General features: G+C 41.9%; 1 protein-coding gene and 1 long non-coding RNA gene across 7 annotated transcripts in view; one reads left to right on the top strand and one right to left on the bottom strand.

Annotated features, from left to right (window-relative positions):
* The window catches only part of SUPT3H (SPT3 homolog, SAGA and STAGA complex component), a 212835-nt gene that overhangs the window by 177623 nt on the left and 17735 nt on the right, over window positions 1–17477 (top strand). For all 6 annotated transcript variants that reach the window (XM_083435628.1, XM_083435627.1, XM_083435629.1 and 3 more), the window contains one exon: window positions 3745–3855. In XM_083435628.1, coding sequence (XP_083291754.1) covers window positions 3745–3855 — 111 coding nt within the window. The remainder of the gene's footprint in view (window positions 1–3744; window positions 3856–17477) is intronic.
* On the bottom strand, window positions 1232–9183 carry LOC310675326. Its single transcript, XR_014510050.1, has 3 exons — window positions 8356–9183; window positions 5364–5499; window positions 1232–1846 (listed from the first exon to the last, which is right to left on the bottom strand). It is a non-coding gene; the product is annotated as an uncharacterized lncRNA (long non-coding RNA).

The following is a 17477-nucleotide window of genomic DNA, read 5'->3' as shown; positions in this document are numbered from 1 at the left end:
GCTTGGGGAACTATAGTAAACTCCCACAGTGAGGTCACTGTTATTCTTCTCTCCCTTAATTTTGACCCAAATGCTCTCACTTTGGCTTTGAGGTTCTAAATCTTGGATCTCTTCACAGGTATACAGATCCCTGACATATAACGCCACTCCTCCTCCTTTCTTGTCTGGTCTGTTTCTCTGAAATAGATTGTATCCCTCCATTATTACATTCCAATCGTGGGACTTATCCCACCAGGTTTCAGTGATGCCTATTATGTCATATTGAGTTTGCTGTACCAAGAGCTCAAGCTCATCTTGTTTATTTCCCATGCTTTGTGCATTAGTGTACAGACATTGAAGTCCATTAATCATTCCCCCGTGTCTCTTATTTAAGGATTTTTTCCTCCCACCACTAGGTCTGCGTGCTGTTTGCTCCATTTGGTCTATGACATTTGGATAATCATCTTCATCAATTGATAGACTCCTACCTTCAGGAGCACTGTCTCCCTCCCCCACATTAGTCAGTTTAAAGCCCTCCTGATGAGGTTTCTGAGATTTCTGGCAAAAACATTCCTCCCAACCGTTGTGAGGTGCAGCCCATCGCTTGCCAGAAGTCCATCTTCAAGAAACTGCAGTCCGTGATCTAAGAATCCAAACCGTTCCTGTTTACACCATTTGCGAAGCCAGCTGTTCAATTCCACTATTTTTCCCTCTCTCCCTGGGCCACGTTGTTCAACTGGGAGGACAGATGAGATGACAATTTGTGCATTTAATTGCTTCAATTTCCTGCCCAGAGCCTCGTAGTCTCTTTTGATCTTCTGGACGCTATTGCTTGCAGTGTCATTGGTTCCCACATGAACCAAGAGGAAGGGGTATTTGTCAGTGGGTTTTATGATTCCTTGCAGTCGTTCAGTTACATCTTGGATCTTAGCCCCGGGGAGACAGCACACTTCCCGAGACATCTTGTCAGGCCCACAGATCACTGCTTCTGTTCCCCTCAGTAGGGAATCCCCTATCACCACTACACGCCTCCTCTTAGGTTTGGTCGGGGTTCTTCTGTGAGCTGTCCGTTCCAAGGTTGCCTGCACATTCCCTGAGGATTGACTTTGCTGTTCATCTTCATATACCTGATCGACTGTAATGAGGGAGAGATCCTCAAATGGAGTCTGTTCTTCGTCTTCCATGCTAGGGGAGAGGACCTCAAAACGATTGTGTATTTCTAAACTATCAGAGCGAACCCTGGGCCTCTCATTCATATTTTTATAAATCCATATCCATTAATTTGCAGGGGGAGTTTTTGCCCTTTAGCTGTGTGGAATATTTATTTTCCTTCTTTTCTTCATGTTGGAATCAGTCATCTTTCTTCACCCTTGCCAATTCTTTGAGAGATGATTTGAAAGTACACCACAGCTCCTCTATCTTGCTTTGGAACCGAAAGCTATCCAGCGTCCGGCTTCTTTTATCTCCTTGCTGGCGTCTTATCAAAATCATAATAGATCCAATTGCACTCTCTTTAATTGGCAATGTACAAATCATCACAAAATTCCACACAGTCTCTTATTTCCGGTATTCCATAGATAACCATGAGTTAAGTTCCCCTGCATTCCATACATAGCTGTAATCCATTAATAATCCCACTCCATTAATAATTGATTCTTTTTCAGTGAAGGTTTGCTGATATGTAACAAAGCAGAAAATAATGTAATGAAAAAACAGGGCCTTCCTTCACTTACATAGTACTCCAGTTGCAATGATGAGAGTCCTCTCCAGTTCAAAACCTTGGCACTCAGTGGCAGATTCATTTCGCAGGTTATCTTTCTTCCTCTCCCGAAAAATGTCTGCTTCTTACGTCCAAATTCAGATGCATCTTATAAGAAACAGAGATACCTCCGCTCATGGTGACCACCTTGGGGAGTTTCCAATACGTGCCGTGCTATACCCTCGGCTTCCCTGCCCCCGCATTCCATCAGAGCGAGAGAAAGTTATCGGATGAATCACAAGGGAAAGCTCTCCTCCCCTGACCGGGGGAGAGGGGGCTTGCAAGGATAATCACTCCCAGATTATCTTTAATTACTGCACAGCTGGCATCTGCTGCCACGGACACAGCTGTTTGCCATGGCGTCTGCGCCAGAACCTATTTTTTAAATATTAAGCCAATTCTAGTTTGGTTTTATCCTATATTTATCCCTAAGATTTTTATCTGTTTTGTTCATAATAGGTCGTCCCCCCCCCCCCCCGCAAAAAAAAATAGTCATTGTTTTGATTTTATGGAAGCTGGCGGTAGGAGCCCTTTTCCCTCGAAGAGAGGTAAAAATGTTTCGTGGCACAGTCGGTAGAGCATGAGCCTCTTAATTTCAGGGTCACGGGCTTAAGCCCTAGGTTGGGCAAAAAGATTCCTGCATTGCAGGGGGTTGGACTAGATCGTGGCCCCTTCCAATTCTACACTTATTTCATAAAGCTACCTTTCTTATCATTAACCACCCTTCCAAATGTTATTTATCATTTATGATAACAGTGTCGGGGATCTTAATAATCATGAATTGTTAAAAAAGATTTGTTAGACTTTCAAATCTGGTGAGAAATGCTGCTTTAAAATGAAACGGTATACAAGTTACAGAATTAAAGATAAGTGACGTGTCAAAGTGCAAACATTGCTGAACAAACATTAGGAATCTCCTGGTGGAATTTTACCAGCCTTTGAGCAGGAGATACACACACAACCTTGGCACAACAGGTACATAATACAAGCTATTGCTTTCTTTGGCAGTGTGCACATTTGTGAGCAAACATACCTGACCACAGAGAGTGCAAATTAGATCTCAATTAGTCCTTGACCACTGCCAGAACATTAGGAGAATTCAATTTTTTAAGTTTTGCAATGGAAAGTGGTTATCACAAAACATGTGACCCATCAACTGGCAGGACCCAGGATCTGTCATAGGTCAAGATATGTGACCAACATGGAAATTGGAGCTGGCCATTTTTAGTTTGGCAAATATAGTTTTAAGCACTCAGGCGAACCTACACTTCCTGGTTATTTTGAGAAGCTAGCTAATACTGCAGTTAAAATCCCCAGAGTTTCCACAGAATTTCATTTGGGGGAGGGGGGAATTAGGCAGATGGGGGGGGGTCTTACTAAGGCCAAAAAAGATCTCAAGGAAAGTTGAAATAATTTAGCTAGGACTGGTGATGGTGCATAAGGAATCCATTTCTGATTTCCTGTCATAAAGAATTCTGATCTTAGTTATCACAGGAGGCAGCAGAGCTCATATGCTGGGACTAAACCTACTGGAATAAGGACTCCTACATCTTTCTTCTCTGGCATGGAGAATTGAATCAGCTGATTCTGTTGACAATGGAGTAAAGAGGAAGACGGGGTTGGAGGTTGCTGTTTGGCCCCAGTAGCTCTTCTAAGCATTTTTGCAGTGACTTGCACCCGCTGAGACAACCTGCTGGAAGGTTGCAGCAAGCTGTCGTTCTCTGATGCTCTTAGGCACTAAAGCACTTGGTAGAAGAACTCCTACAGTTTTTCCTTTATCTTATAGGAAACAATAATTTAAAAGTCCCCTTTGATTTGCGAATAGGTGTTTTGGTTGTATTTTCATACAACGTATGTGGCAACCATACTCAAAAAGTGGGGTGGGGGGACAGAAAGGAAAGGGAGAGCAGCCCCTTTTGTAAAGGTTTATTATCTTAATTAATGGACTGTGTGCGCTTGTTATATGCTTTTGATTTAGCCTGGCTGAATGTGTTTTCCTCCTGCAGAGTTCTGCCGCTTGTGGTGCAGAGGCTCAGAGTGATGCCATCCAGCCTTGCCACATCAGAGAGGCCATTCGGCGCTATGGCCACAAGATTGGACCCCTTTCCCCCTACACAGTATGTAATAACAGAGTCATAAGAAGCTATATTTATAATGTTAGAGCACTTTGATTTTCAAGTGGTCAGCTGAAGAAGCTCTGGAATTGTTGAGAGCAATTTGTGGCAACCATAATTTTTCTTTATAAAATGGCATAATTCTTTGGGGAAATAAAACAGCATTTTCTGTCTGTTTTTGGAAAGACAACAAAGTTTTCCCCCCTTTTAAATATTATTCCCTTTTAATTATAAATTATTCTTTTTGTTTGTTTGAATGTTCAGAGTTGCTACAAAGTTTGAGTATATAGTTATTTTAAATTATAGGTAGTGCAGTATTGTGAAGACTGAATACTCCGAAGAAAGTTGTGTGCCAGATTTTGTCTCTAACAGAGAATTCATTTCTGATGTGACATATTCAGAGAGACTGGCTTTTATGGAGCCTTCACCTTCTGGTTAAGTTCTAACCTAAGGAAAACCCACAATGGGCTGTGGGGCCATGTGCTCGATCCCCCAAGCTGCTCACCATTTATAGATGGTTATGGCTGCCTAAGCAGATCCCATTGGGAGGGTGTATGTGAGGAGGAATAGCTGGGCCTGAGACCTGAAATCTCAAGTTTGGTGTGGGATGTGAACTGATCAGGATATTCTAAGCATAAATGAAGTTCACCAAAACAATGGTACTGTCATTGTACTGCTCTAGATGCACACTTGGGGCTCTTGTACCTGCGGACGTCTGCATTCATTTCAGTAGAGGGTACAACACTGACCTTTGGCCAGAAGGGATTGCAAGGTTGGGGCAAAAAGGGAGCTTATCGTGAGAGGAGTGAAAAAGGCCCCGATAGGCAGTTTACTTCAAATTGCTTGTTAGCCAGGTTGGTCATTAGCCAAGGTACTTTAAGGTCTTTCCAGTTGCTGGTTAGCCCTGGACATTGATGCCCAGTTTCTGGTGGGCATTTGCAGAGTTAAGGCGAGTGTCCCAGCTGCTCCCGTTCCTTGAGATGCCTGATTTGGGCATAGGGACACACACCTTATTTACATCCCGTTTGGATTACTGTAACACTCTACGTGGGGCTGCCTTGGGAAAGTGCTCAGAAACTTCAGTTGGCTCAAAGAGCTGCAGCCAGATTGTTGACTGGAGCTGGCTATCGGGAGCAGACGACCCCCTTGCCAGAGCAGCTCCACTGGCTGCCAGTCTGTTCCTGGGCACAGGTCAAAGTGCTGCTTATTACTTATAAAGCTCTATATGCTTAGATCTTAGCTGTTGGAACCTTGGTGGTACCTTGGGCTACAGATGCTTCAGGTTACACACGCTTCAGGTTACAGACTCCGCTAACCCAGAATTAGTACCTTGGGTTAAGAACTTTGCTTCAGGATGAGAACAGAAATTGTGCAGCGGCGGCGCAGCTGCAGCAGGAGGCCCCATTAGCTAAAGTGGTGCTTCAGGTTAAGAACAGTTTCAGGTTAAGAACGGACCTCCGGAACAAATTAAGTACTTAACCTGAGGTACCACTGTATTCCCTCATACATACCTGCCCAGGTCCTGAGATCTTTGGGGGAGGCAATTCTCTCAGTCCCACCCCCCTCACAGGCACACTTGATGGAAAGGTGAGACAGGGTCTTCTTGGTGGTAGCGGCTCTTATTTTGATCTGTAAGCCACCTTGAGTCTGCCAGGGAAAGAGGTGGGGGATAAAGAAATATATAATGATAAGATACTAAGACGTTGCTTCAGCAGTAGCTACTCCTAGACTGAGCCTTGTATAGGAGCGGCAGCTTTGTTTTAACTGCTAGTCTACCTTCACCAAAAGCTGCCTCCTCATTTCACGGAGGCCAGGCTGGCTTTGGAAGATGGAGTCCCCTGGTTCTGCGGAGGGCAAGGCGGCATCCTTGGTTCCACAGGCTCTTCCTGGGGAAGTACTTCCCCTGCGTTTGGGGTTTCTGGATCCGGCCCTGAGAGAAGTGCCCCCCCCCCCCCGCCACACAGTGAATCACCAGCCGCACCCTCTGAAAAAAGTAATAGGGTAGCCTAAGTTAGCTAACGCTTAAAATAAGTTATCCCCATTCCTGAGGATTTGGGGGGGGAAAGGCATTTTCAGTGATGTTTTGGACTATAGATATTTATTTCAAAAGATAAAAAGATGTTCTGTAAACAATTCATTGATTAATTTGCGTTCCTGATTCTGAATTACTATTTCAACCTATCTCTTTAAAGGGGTTTATGACTGCAAAGTTTGCAGTTCGGGGGGGGGGGGTTGTCCCATTTCCCCTCATCTACAGTATGTTGCTGATTTAAAATTAATCTGCTTGTGTTGACAATACGGTCATTCCAAAGACAGTGTTGTTTTATGCTGAAGCATTAAAATATGGCAAGCTGTGACTTTCTGAGAGATTACTGAGCACCTCAGCTGAAGTTGCCATGGCAGCATGCCAAAAAGTGTCCCTAACTACATGAAAAATAAGCTTCTAAATGAAAAATAAGTTGGCATTCTCTACTGGGGATAACTTGATGCTATGGGATGGAAACTCTTTTAAAAGAAATATGTAGTCTTACACAGTTGTAACTATTTTCTTCATTGGCTATTTGCCCAAGTTAAAATTTCCTATCACTTTAATGTGGATGTAACACAGAATAGGAAAGCAAAGGGACATTGCACCCTGTGTGACCACCACTTGGCAAGGGCATTTAGCAGAGTTTAAGCCTAAGGGCATTAAGCGGAGCTGCTCATGAGCATTGCCTATCCACTTCAGGTTATTTTCTCCATGGACATCAAAATAAAGGAGATACAAGTGCTTACAAATGTCATGTGGAAAGCAGTTTAAAGCAGCCTTCACTTGGCCATAATCGTGTTCAGGTAACTTTATATAAAGTTCAGCATAGATTTCTTTATTTGTGGCAAATCTAGGCTCATGGGGTAAGTTCCCAACTATCTTGAGAGTTAGCAAAAACCAAAACAAAAATTGTGTGTTAAATATTCTACCATCACTATGTATTCGATTCCATTTCTGTTTGAAACAAATGTCCAATATAGCAATTTAGCAAGGTAAATTGCTCAGATGCCAGCAAATGTGCATTGCAGAGTTTAGAAAGTTTTAAATAGCAGCTCAATAGCTTTGGTGAGTAGCTGCAGCTATAACAAGCTGTGAAACTTAAAAAGTAGTTGGTGGTTCGCTGCATTTGTTGGCTGCAGTTGGAATATAGTGTGTGTCTGCATCAGTGGCATTCATATACAGTGGCACTTTGGGTTACATACGCTTCAGGTTACAGACTCCGCTAACCCAGAAATATTACCTCGGGTTAAGAACTTTACCTCAGGATGAGAACAGAAATTGCGCATCCCACCCCCCACCCCAAAAGCAAAAGGACATGAAAACTAATTTAAATAGAGGCTGGGACTTAATCATACTGAGTGTTATTTGTTTTGCTGAAGGCCATTGTGTGAATTTCTCCACTGCGGCAGCATTAGCAACAACAGCAACACAATGCATATACTGCCCTTCATTTCAAGAGGAAACATCAAGGCTGTCCACAAACAAATAAAACAACGCAATAACAAGAATAAACCCATTTATAAAAATACAGTTACCCATAATTAAAATACATAACAACTACATTAAAAACATTGCTAATTAAAAAAAAATGAACAAGCCCGTTACAACATCATGATAGCTGAAAACAGTTGAAACAGTTAATGCAACAATATAAGCAGGTGATTCAAGTCTGGAGATCCAGGCCATGCTTGTCTAACCAGGTGTCTTCAAGAGTTAGCAGAATTCCAATATTGATTGGATCTCCCATAATTCAGCAGGGAGCCCACCTTTGTGTTCCCACAAACCAATAATAATCAGATAGACAAATGCCACTTCAACCATTTCAAAACATTAGAAATAGTCAAAGCCCCTCCACTGTTAATATTTTGTAATTAAATCACGTTGAAACTTTTTCTGCATTGATTTAATCACTGAAAAATCATTGCCTACCCTCTGCTGCTTAATTTTGCTAACAGTAGCTGTTATTGTGAATAAGACGTTGCCATAGTATTAGTTTTATGAAGGACTTTCGTTCTTGGAAGATGGTGGCTATGGTTTTATCATTTATAGACCCTGGCATATAAATAAGAACATAAATATTTCTTATTACATTTAAGTATTTAAAACCATAAATATTGCAAACCAGAAGTTCCCTAGTACATTTTTTTGATACTTCAAAGTTTTTTCATTTAAATGTAGAGTGCAAATTGCTATGGTAAGACACTAATATAATTTGACATGGCCATTATTTTATCCCAAACACTGATTTAAATGTTTCCAGTAGAACCATGAAAACACAAGTTCTATTTCCCTAATGGATATTAAGGAACATACTAAGATTTTTCTCCTTTTTCTTTCCCCTGCCCACCTTTACTCCACTTGCGGTGAATAACCCATATTGTGCTCCACATATTGTTAAGCCGCTGGAGATGTAGCTGCCCACTTACTCTACCTCTGGCCAATTTTTAGCCCTTGTTTCTTGAACCCTTCCTTACCCAGAAGTTGCAGTCTCGGCTTGCTGCTAGCTAAGGTTGGATTTCCTTCTGGCTGGGTGCCACTTCCTTCTTTTATTTCTTCTCTCTCTCATAAGTTCTTGGCAGCCATATCAATATGCCTATATAATCCATATAAGGGAATTGGAAAAGCTCAAGTGCCCTCTGCTTCCCACTGCTCTCTCTCAGGCCGCCAGAGGAGGCATTCTGCTGACGTGGAACACTCCCTTGGAGGCTGGAGCAATGATTCATTTTTAGGTCATGTCTCCTTTGTCAATGGCCAATATTGCAACACTGATCTTGGTAAGCAGTGACAGGTGCAATATTAATATGCTTAACAAGAAGGTTCAGCACTGAAATGATACTGTACACTCTATAAGCAGGCAGAACCAAACAAACCCAAGAGAGTGTTCAGATCCTTCCCTTGCAATCCAAAAATGGCTCAATGTTTTCTGTTAAGGTGTGCTGTATTTCCATGTCTTGAACTGTGCATGTTGGTTTTCTGTGCATGTCTAGTTGAACTAGACTATTGCAAGGGAGAGGTAGAATCCAGCTGGATTCTTGTCTGGACGGTGGAAGCTACTTCAGGCAGGAGGGAGCTGGCTGAGGAGACAGGCGCTGGATAATGGAGCACCACCACTGGTTGCATCCGAGTTCTGTGAACTGTTGCATTTCACAGTTGGATGATTTCTTTGAGAAAGAAGACCATTCCCAACAAAGCAAATGAATCAATTCCTAAAGAACATTGTTGAGTATGAATAAAATAATATTAACTCATTGTTTCTGATTAAATATTATCAAGCATATTAAAGTGTGTAAGGCTTACTTTATGCAGACATATGATAAGCCCAACACAAACTTGGATGCTTTGTCTTTGTTAAAACTGGGTCAAACAAAGCAATGTAACACAGCCTGTCTTAACAGCCTATGCTGTTCAATATTTTTGGTTTGAATGCTGGAAATGAATTAATATGTAATTTACATAATTTATAGATGGAGAAAAGTCTTCAGGAAATTCTGTTTTCTTTAAATACAAAAGTCCTGCCATGGAGAACATTAGCAAGAGCTGGGTTTCAAGTCAGTGAGACCACATCAGTTTTAAGTACTTTATAAAATACTCCAAGGTACTCTTTTTTGATACCAAAACATTGACATAGTTAATGCTGTGTTTCAGGATATTGTTTTCTTGTATGTTACATTTTGTATTGGAAAAAATGAACAGTTCCGCAAAAGCAGTAGGAAGTCGGGTCACAGTGTGGAGCCCTTGTTTTCCTCCCTGCTTTACCCAAGGTTCCTCCCTTCAAATTTATGAAAGAAAACATTTCTTTCTGTGAAAGGTTTTTGTACACCAGCATCTGGAAGTGTTTATTTCAGTGGCGTGTAATCTATCTGTGGATTTAGTTAGCACCAGACCCCCTTTTGTGTATTCCTGACTTAAATTTTTTATAAATGATCTTGTTGAATTTGTGCCAGTGCGCACATGGCTTGGCTGATTGCTGAATATATCCTTTACCTGCCAGTCACCTTTGATTTATATTCCTTCCCCTCTGCTTTTGCGTTCCAAAACTGGTGCCATTGAACTGTCCCCTAAATCATCTTATTGGATAAATTACTCCAAGATGGAGATGGTACTTTTTTGGCTGCCTGTGGATAAAGATACATTCCTACTGTTGGTCCTCACCAGCGTAGTGCTGAACCACTTAGGAAGCTGTACTAGTGAATGAAAAGAATCAAGATATTTGCTGCTTTATTTCAAACACAATACTGAATCCAAGAAGAAAAATATGCAGAAATGGATGTTGAGAAATGGCTTTAAGATGCTAGTTTGGAATTTATAGGCGTTTTAGTTTTTCTTCAGTAGTAGAGTATTCATTTTTTAAAGGGGCTCATTACTTTTAAAAGATGTTGCTACAGAATTATATGCTGAAAAGCAGTGCAAGTGAATTAAGACTGATGTGAAGAACTAATTTAAAAGCAGATTTACAGCACCATTATATAGATGCCTACTCAGAAGTAAGCCCTATTGAAGCATGGCCTATGGTCAAAGATGGTGGAAGCTGTTGTTCAACGACATCTGGGGGGCTGGAGGTTACTCTCTCATGTGTTAAAATGAATGTCCTGATTCAAAGAGCTGACTAAACGATATTTGGAGTTTGACTCCCGAGTGTCTAGGTTCATGTCTGCCTTCACTTTATAATCTTTTTCTTACCATCAGTTTGAGTAGTTGTAATTCCACAAGGGCACTCTGCATATTCTCAAAAATGCAGATTCTGGAATTGAAAACTGGCTCTTGATTTCTTCCTGCCACAAAGGAAGCCCTGGCTTTATTGAATAGCCTTCATTTCAATATTTAATATACTGCTTAATTACAGTTGTTTCCAAGCAGTAGTATAAGTCAATACAATGGAAATAAAGCTGAGTTAAAACTGTAAAATCAGAATTCATTTAAGATGCCTGTAGGAACAGGCGGATGATAACAAGTGGCATGTTACAATGGCTGTGAAGGCGGATGAAGGCTGCGGCGGATAAGAGTCTACCGGTCGTTGTGATACTCATGCCATCGGAATAGAGCCTTACTGCAAAGACTGTGCATTGGTTAGCGTGCACTGATCTACACACATAAAACAAATTCATGCACAGGCGTCTTCCAAAAACCCATCCCAAACGCAAACCCCCAAAAGTCTCATGGCGGTCGGCAAATGGTAATGGGGGCAGGACCATGAGATATGGAAGCCCCTAGTCATGAACCAGCACATGGGCAGTGGATACAGATTCAATCATTCTGACTCAAGGAACGAGGCAGTTGCACAGCTCTTCAGCTGTATCCACAACTGAGCAGCCCTTTTTAGGATCCACTCTGCTCACTCCGAAAAGGGGGAGGGGCTAGAAAAGGTGGTCTAAACATAGTCTGCCTCCCCTTTTCCCTGACTGGATTACAGCGCCCAGTGGGGTCACCACCCAGCGGTCATAAAAGACAAATGAATTTTGGAGCATGGAATATATGGACTATGTTGGATAACACAGATAATGAGCGTCCTGAACGAGAATTGCCATCATTGCAAGAGAGCTGTGCCGTTTTAACACTGATATTTCAGCACTTCAACTTGAATAGCAGGAGAGGGACTACTGAAGGAAGAAAAAGGAGGCTACATATTCTTCTGGAAATGTCTACCTGAACAAGAAGTTCAAATACATGGAGTAGACTTTGCTATCAAAAATGATCTTGTGAAGCTCTTGTCAGAAGTCCCTACCTGCATTAATCAGTGACTTTCAATCCTTTGAATAAAACTTGCCAAAAACCAACAGGCTGCTGTTCTGAGCGCTTATGCACAAACACTGGATGCCGATGAAGACATTAAATAAAAAGTTTACTCTCAGCTGGATACCATCCTATCAGAGGTGCCCAAGGAGGATAAATTTATCCTCCTGGGTGATTTTAATGCAAGAGTTGGGTGAGATTCAGATCTGTGGCCTGGGACTATTGACAAAGAAGGAATTGGCAATAGCAACCGGAATGGAATCTTACTTTTTGACGATATGTGCAGTGCACAACCTTGTTATTACAAACACACTCTTTCGATATTTTTTAAAAAAACATCTTGGAGGCACCCTTGGTCAAACCACTGGCACCTCTTAGACTATGTAATTGTCTGAGCTGAAGATTGCTGTGATGTGCTCCTTACCACAGCTATGATGAGTGCCGATGACTGCTGTGATTAATACGCTCCACGATGGCTATCAGGAGTATACATCAATGCAGGGTTCAAGGAAGGAAACCAAGGCGGAAAATGAACACTCAAGCCCTTCAAGATCCTATTAAGCGGGACTGCTTCCCAATGACTCTTAAGGACCATCTGCTTTTGGAATTCCCTGATAGCATCAAGGGGCACTGGACCAAGCTAAAAACATCCATTATTGCAGCCTGTGAACAAACTATTGGATACCAAACCAAGAAACCCCAGGACTGGTTTGATGAGAATGACTGTGAGATTGAACACATTATTGACGATAAAAGGCAAAGAGATAGAAACTGTGCCACTAAGAATAAAACCTATGCCAACGCTAAAGCTGAGGTTTAAAGAACCACCAGAGAACTAAAGAACATCTGGTGGATACACACACTCTCCACATGGCTCTTTAAAGGGAGCTCTGAGAAGAGCTTCCCGCCAGTGTGGTGTAGTGGTTGAGAGCGGTAGTCTTGTAATCTGGGGAACCGGGTTCATGTCTCCGCTCCTCCACATGCAGCTGCTGGGTGACCTTGGGCTAGTCACACTTCCTTGAAGTCTCTCAGCCCCACTCACCTCACAGAGTGTTTGTTGTGGGGGAGGAAGGGAAAGGAGAATGTTAGCCACTTTGAGACTCCTTAAAGGGAGTGAAAGGCGGGATATCAAATCCAAACTCTTCTTCTTCTGCATTCGCTCCATAGGAGGGGGAAAGTGTGTCTTATAGAGCGAAAAACACGGTAGTATAAACATCGACAACTGGAAAACACTGGCCTGCAAGTGCTGCAATTGGAGAACAGCTTTTACCAAAAGTGTCATGGGTTTTGAAGACGCTCAAACTCATGATGAAAGGCAGAAACGTGGAACAAGGAGCCGTCCATGAGCAGAGGGACATCACTCATACCGCCCAGAGATTTTGGCATAGGCTTACTGAAATTAGAAAGGAAACAACTAATTTTGATGGAGCAGTGTGTGTCTTTACAGTCTGGATATTGGATGATATTCTACGCTTGAACCTTTAAAAAATGACAGCAGGCAACTATTTAACCCCCTTCCTGTGACAGGACCCTGTGCCTCTTCCTTCCCCCTTCATTGTTTTCAAAATAACTGCATTTGAGTTTTCTGCTTTTTCAACTGTTCAGCCAAGGAGGATTCAAAAGGTCCAGTCTTGGTAGGCCAGTTGTTGAACGTTGGTAGGCCAATTGACTAGCCAGTGTGGAGATACTTGTGGCGATTGGTGAGATACTGTATAAAAGGGCCGTCACCATAGCACATGGCAGTGCAGGGTCACCTTCTGCCCAGAGTGATAGCCTGAGGAACCTGGAAGACCTAGAGTTGGGTGACATCTCATTGGTGAGATCCAGACTCTAGAGGACTTCAGGGGAAGCTTGACCAAATCTGCCTGAGGAAGAGCAGAACTCTGTCCCCAACAGAGGAGTGGCAGCTGAGGGACTCTCTGCAACTTGTAGTCCTCTCATAAGTCCCTGACCAGAGGAAGAACTTTGTGTCTTCACCTATGGGTCTTTCTCACAGAACTTACTGTGTTGGAGTTAGGAAAAGGCGAACTGGCGTATGAGTTTTTGTTTAGTTAAGGATAAACTGCTTCCATAAAATGCAAGAAACTATTAAAACCTATTGATAGCTTCTAGTCTTACATATTCTCTGTATATGTGTGTGCGTAAAATTTGTAAACAAGATATATTATTTTTATAAATATATTTGTTTTAACTTTCAACAATTCTACATCTCATCACCTGCTGTTCATGTTAATGTTTATGTACCAAAGAGTTTAAACTTAGTAAAGTTTCATGGTGGCTGCAGAATTATAAGAGGATTTAAGAACCACGTTTATTCCACAGATTTGTGGCAATCATTCACATCTAGTCTCAGCATGGAGACAACTGGCATTTTTCACAATGCCTGATAATTGCTGTGATTCTTTAGATCTGCTGCCTTACCTGAAGAAAAATGCATTTGTGTTGGTTTCTGTGTTATATAAGCAGTTGTCACAGTTTTTAACCCCATCCTTCAGCTTAGAGAAGTGCTGATACACATTTTTGTGGCTTCCCCCCTTTTATATTGCTCTACAGCTGTGAAAATATTTGCTTGAGATGACTATTAAATATACTTAAAATATTTGGAGTATAAATAGCTGCAGTGATTGCCTATATTAAAATGCAGAAAAGTGAAGAAAAATAGATAATATTTATGGAAAAAATAAACTGGGTTTGAAGATTTATACCCTTATAATTATAGTGCCTGCATCCATTGTGAGTTTGTTGTATGTGAGCTGTAATCACACCCACTGAAAAGCCACTGTGGACACAGTGCACAGTTTGTATCCTGCTGTTTGTATGTTGTGAACAAAACAATTTGAGTTAATTTAAATGAGGAGAAAGAAAAATCAAGTTTTGAATGTTATTGTCCCATTTCCAAATATTACAACTGAGTTGTAATTGCCCAATAATCACCACATCTTGGCACAATGGAAAATTGAAATAAAAAGAGCCCAGGAAACTTAATATAAATTTTAACTTTGTTATAAAATGTTACAAAACATATTCTTTTATTACCTCTTTTTAATAATCATAATAATAATCATAATCATAATAACAGACAGAGCTACTTATGCTGCTTCCTTGTTTTCTATATATTTATCCCCTCCCCCATGGCTATGTTAAAAGTAATAAATACATAATATTCTTCAAAATCAGGTCATAAATGGGTAATTTGGAAAACTAATATATTTTACTATTAAGCAGCTATGGAAATATGGGTATTAAATATGCAGGTGTGGGGATGTCTGGGCCCAATGTAATGGAAGCATTTGCAGTATCAGATTTGTTCATGTCTCATTATCCACCCACATATTCCCACAGGCACATATAAAGATAAACATTATCCATGTATGTAGTTATTTGTTTGTTTGTTTGTTAATTTTCTATACTGCCCTTCATTTGAAGATCACAAGGCAGTTTACAATATAAAAACACAAATATATGTTCCTCTGAGGGTGAAGTCAAACCACTGGAGAATATAGTTATAATAATAATAATAAATTTTATTTATACCCCGCCCTCCCCAGCCAAGGCCGGGCTCAGGGCGGCTAACAACCAATGATAAAAACGAGTTGAATGAATACAACTTAAAAACAAGATTAAAATACAACATTAAAACATTAAAATGCAGCCTCATCACAGGAGGAGAAAGGAAGAAAGAACCACGGAGCCTGCTGTAGTTGCAGAGACTGGTAGCTTTTTGCTGCGTGAGCAGCACCTAAGGGAGCTCCCAGGACGCAAGCCCGGACAGTGTGTGTGGCGGTCCTGGGCTGCCCAGAAAACCAGACCCCAAAGGAAAGCAGGGCAATATGCTTGGCACCAGCTTGGCTGAGGGGTTGATGGAAGGAGGCATACAAGGCGCCATCCAACCATCTTAGGGACTCCACACCGGATTTGTGTAGGGTTTACTCCTTAGCCTTTTCTTCTCCCGAAGATGTCCTGCAAAGCAGCGGGTGCCTATTGTTCCTCAGGGTTTACTCCCAAAGCGTTTCTCAAAAGGAGTATAGCCATAAGGCAGCAGAGGTTTAGGATCATTGTCTTCCTTCTCCCAGATGGGCTACCTTCCCAGGTTGATGACCCATCTCCCTCTCATTCCTCTCTACAACACATGCAGAAACCACCACCTTGACCATTGGATCCACTATTGGTCGCATCCACTCAATCTGTTGGAACCTGTCTTCACACACAGGGGGAATCCCTAACTCGCTGAGAGTTTGAGACCCATCAGCAACCCACATCTGGTTTAGCCAGGCAATCAAAGCCATTTTCCAGGGTGTAGCCGCTGTCTCATGCTGACAGCTTCTGGGAGCCACAAGTGAAAGCTGAGTGCAGGTGGGGACCAAAGGGGAACAAACTACCCCAGAAGGAGCACCAGAAGTACTATCCCTCCCCTAACAACCCAAACATCCCAGAGATAACATACAAGTCAGGAGTTATAGAATCATAGAATCATAGAGTTGGAAGAGACCCCAAGGGCCATCGAGTCCAACCCCCTGCCAAGCAGGAAACACCATCAGAGCACTCCTGACATATGGTTGTCAAGCCTCTGCTTAAAGACCTCCAAAGAAGGAGACTCCACCACACTCCTTGGCAGCAAATTCCACTGTCGAACAGCTCTTACTGTCAGGAAGTTCTTCCTAATGTTTAGGTGGAATCTTCTTTCTTGTAGTTTGGATCCATTGCTCCGTGTCCGCTTCTCTGGAGCAGCAGAAAACAACCTTTCTCCCTCCTCTATGTGACATCCTTTTATATATTTGAACATGGCTATCATATCACCCCTTAACCTCCTCTTCTCCAGGCTAAACATGCCCAGCTCCCTTAGCCGTTCCTCATAAAGCATCGTTTCCAGGCCTTTGACCATTTTGGTTGCCCTCCTCTGGACACGTTCCAGTTTGTCAGTGTCCTTCTTGAACTGTGGTGCCCAGAACTGGACACAGTACTCCAGGTGAGGTCTGACCAGAGCAGAATACAGTGGCACTATTACTTCCCTTGATCTAGATGCTATACTCCTATTGATGCAGCCCAGAATTGCATTGGCTTTTTTAGCTGCCGCGTCACACTGTTGGCTCATGTTAAGTTTGTGGTCAACCAAGACTCCTAGATCCTTTTCACATGTACTGCTCTCAAGCCAGGTGTCACCCATCTTGTATTTGTGCCTCTCATTTTTGGAGTTGTGTTTGTTCTGAAATGTCATGTGCCATATTATATTACCATTCTTTGCACATAAAACAGTTTCAAAACCTTGATGATCAAGGGCTACTAGTGAGGTTTAAAAAACAACAACCAAAAAGCAATCTTGTAAATGTTTGTGTATCTGGGAAAGGACAGTTTTGCACAAAAATATTTTGAAAGGTTATGAAGTGTTTTCCCCTGGAGGGGTTTCATAGATCCTACACTGGTGTTTGTAAGTTCTGTTGCTCCTTTATCCTGTGATAAGGTATCTTATGACTCATTCCTTGTTGAGGCTGATTTCTTAAAATAACTGTTGAGATAGAATGTTCATAACAAACATTTACGCAGAGGAACGTGGTAAATAGTCACCCACACACTGTCAACTTCAAGGTTACTTTCTAGATGTGTTCTCATGATGAATAATTTGGAATGCTCTTTCATAATATTTTCCTCTTTCTGCTTCTCTCTAGCCCAAACATGTATTCCCTCCTACCCATGCACAATTGGATTTACTTATTTTGGCCTTAACTTGGAGGGTAATATTTAAACTTTTAGCTAAACTTCTTACAGCACGTAGGAACTCTCTCCTTCCATCCTTCATAGTGTTGAAGCTGCCACCCTGGCTCCCAGTACTTCGTTCAAGCTCCAGCTTTTTACGGATGAAGGCAGAAGT

The sequence above is a fragment of the Podarcis tiliguerta genome (genome assembly GCF_965153285.1).
Source record: "Podarcis tiliguerta genome assembly, chromosome: 3".
NCBI lineage: Eukaryota > Metazoa > Chordata > Lepidosauria > Squamata > Lacertidae > Podarcis > Podarcis tiliguerta.
This window is presented reverse-complemented; position numbering and strand designations above follow the sequence as displayed.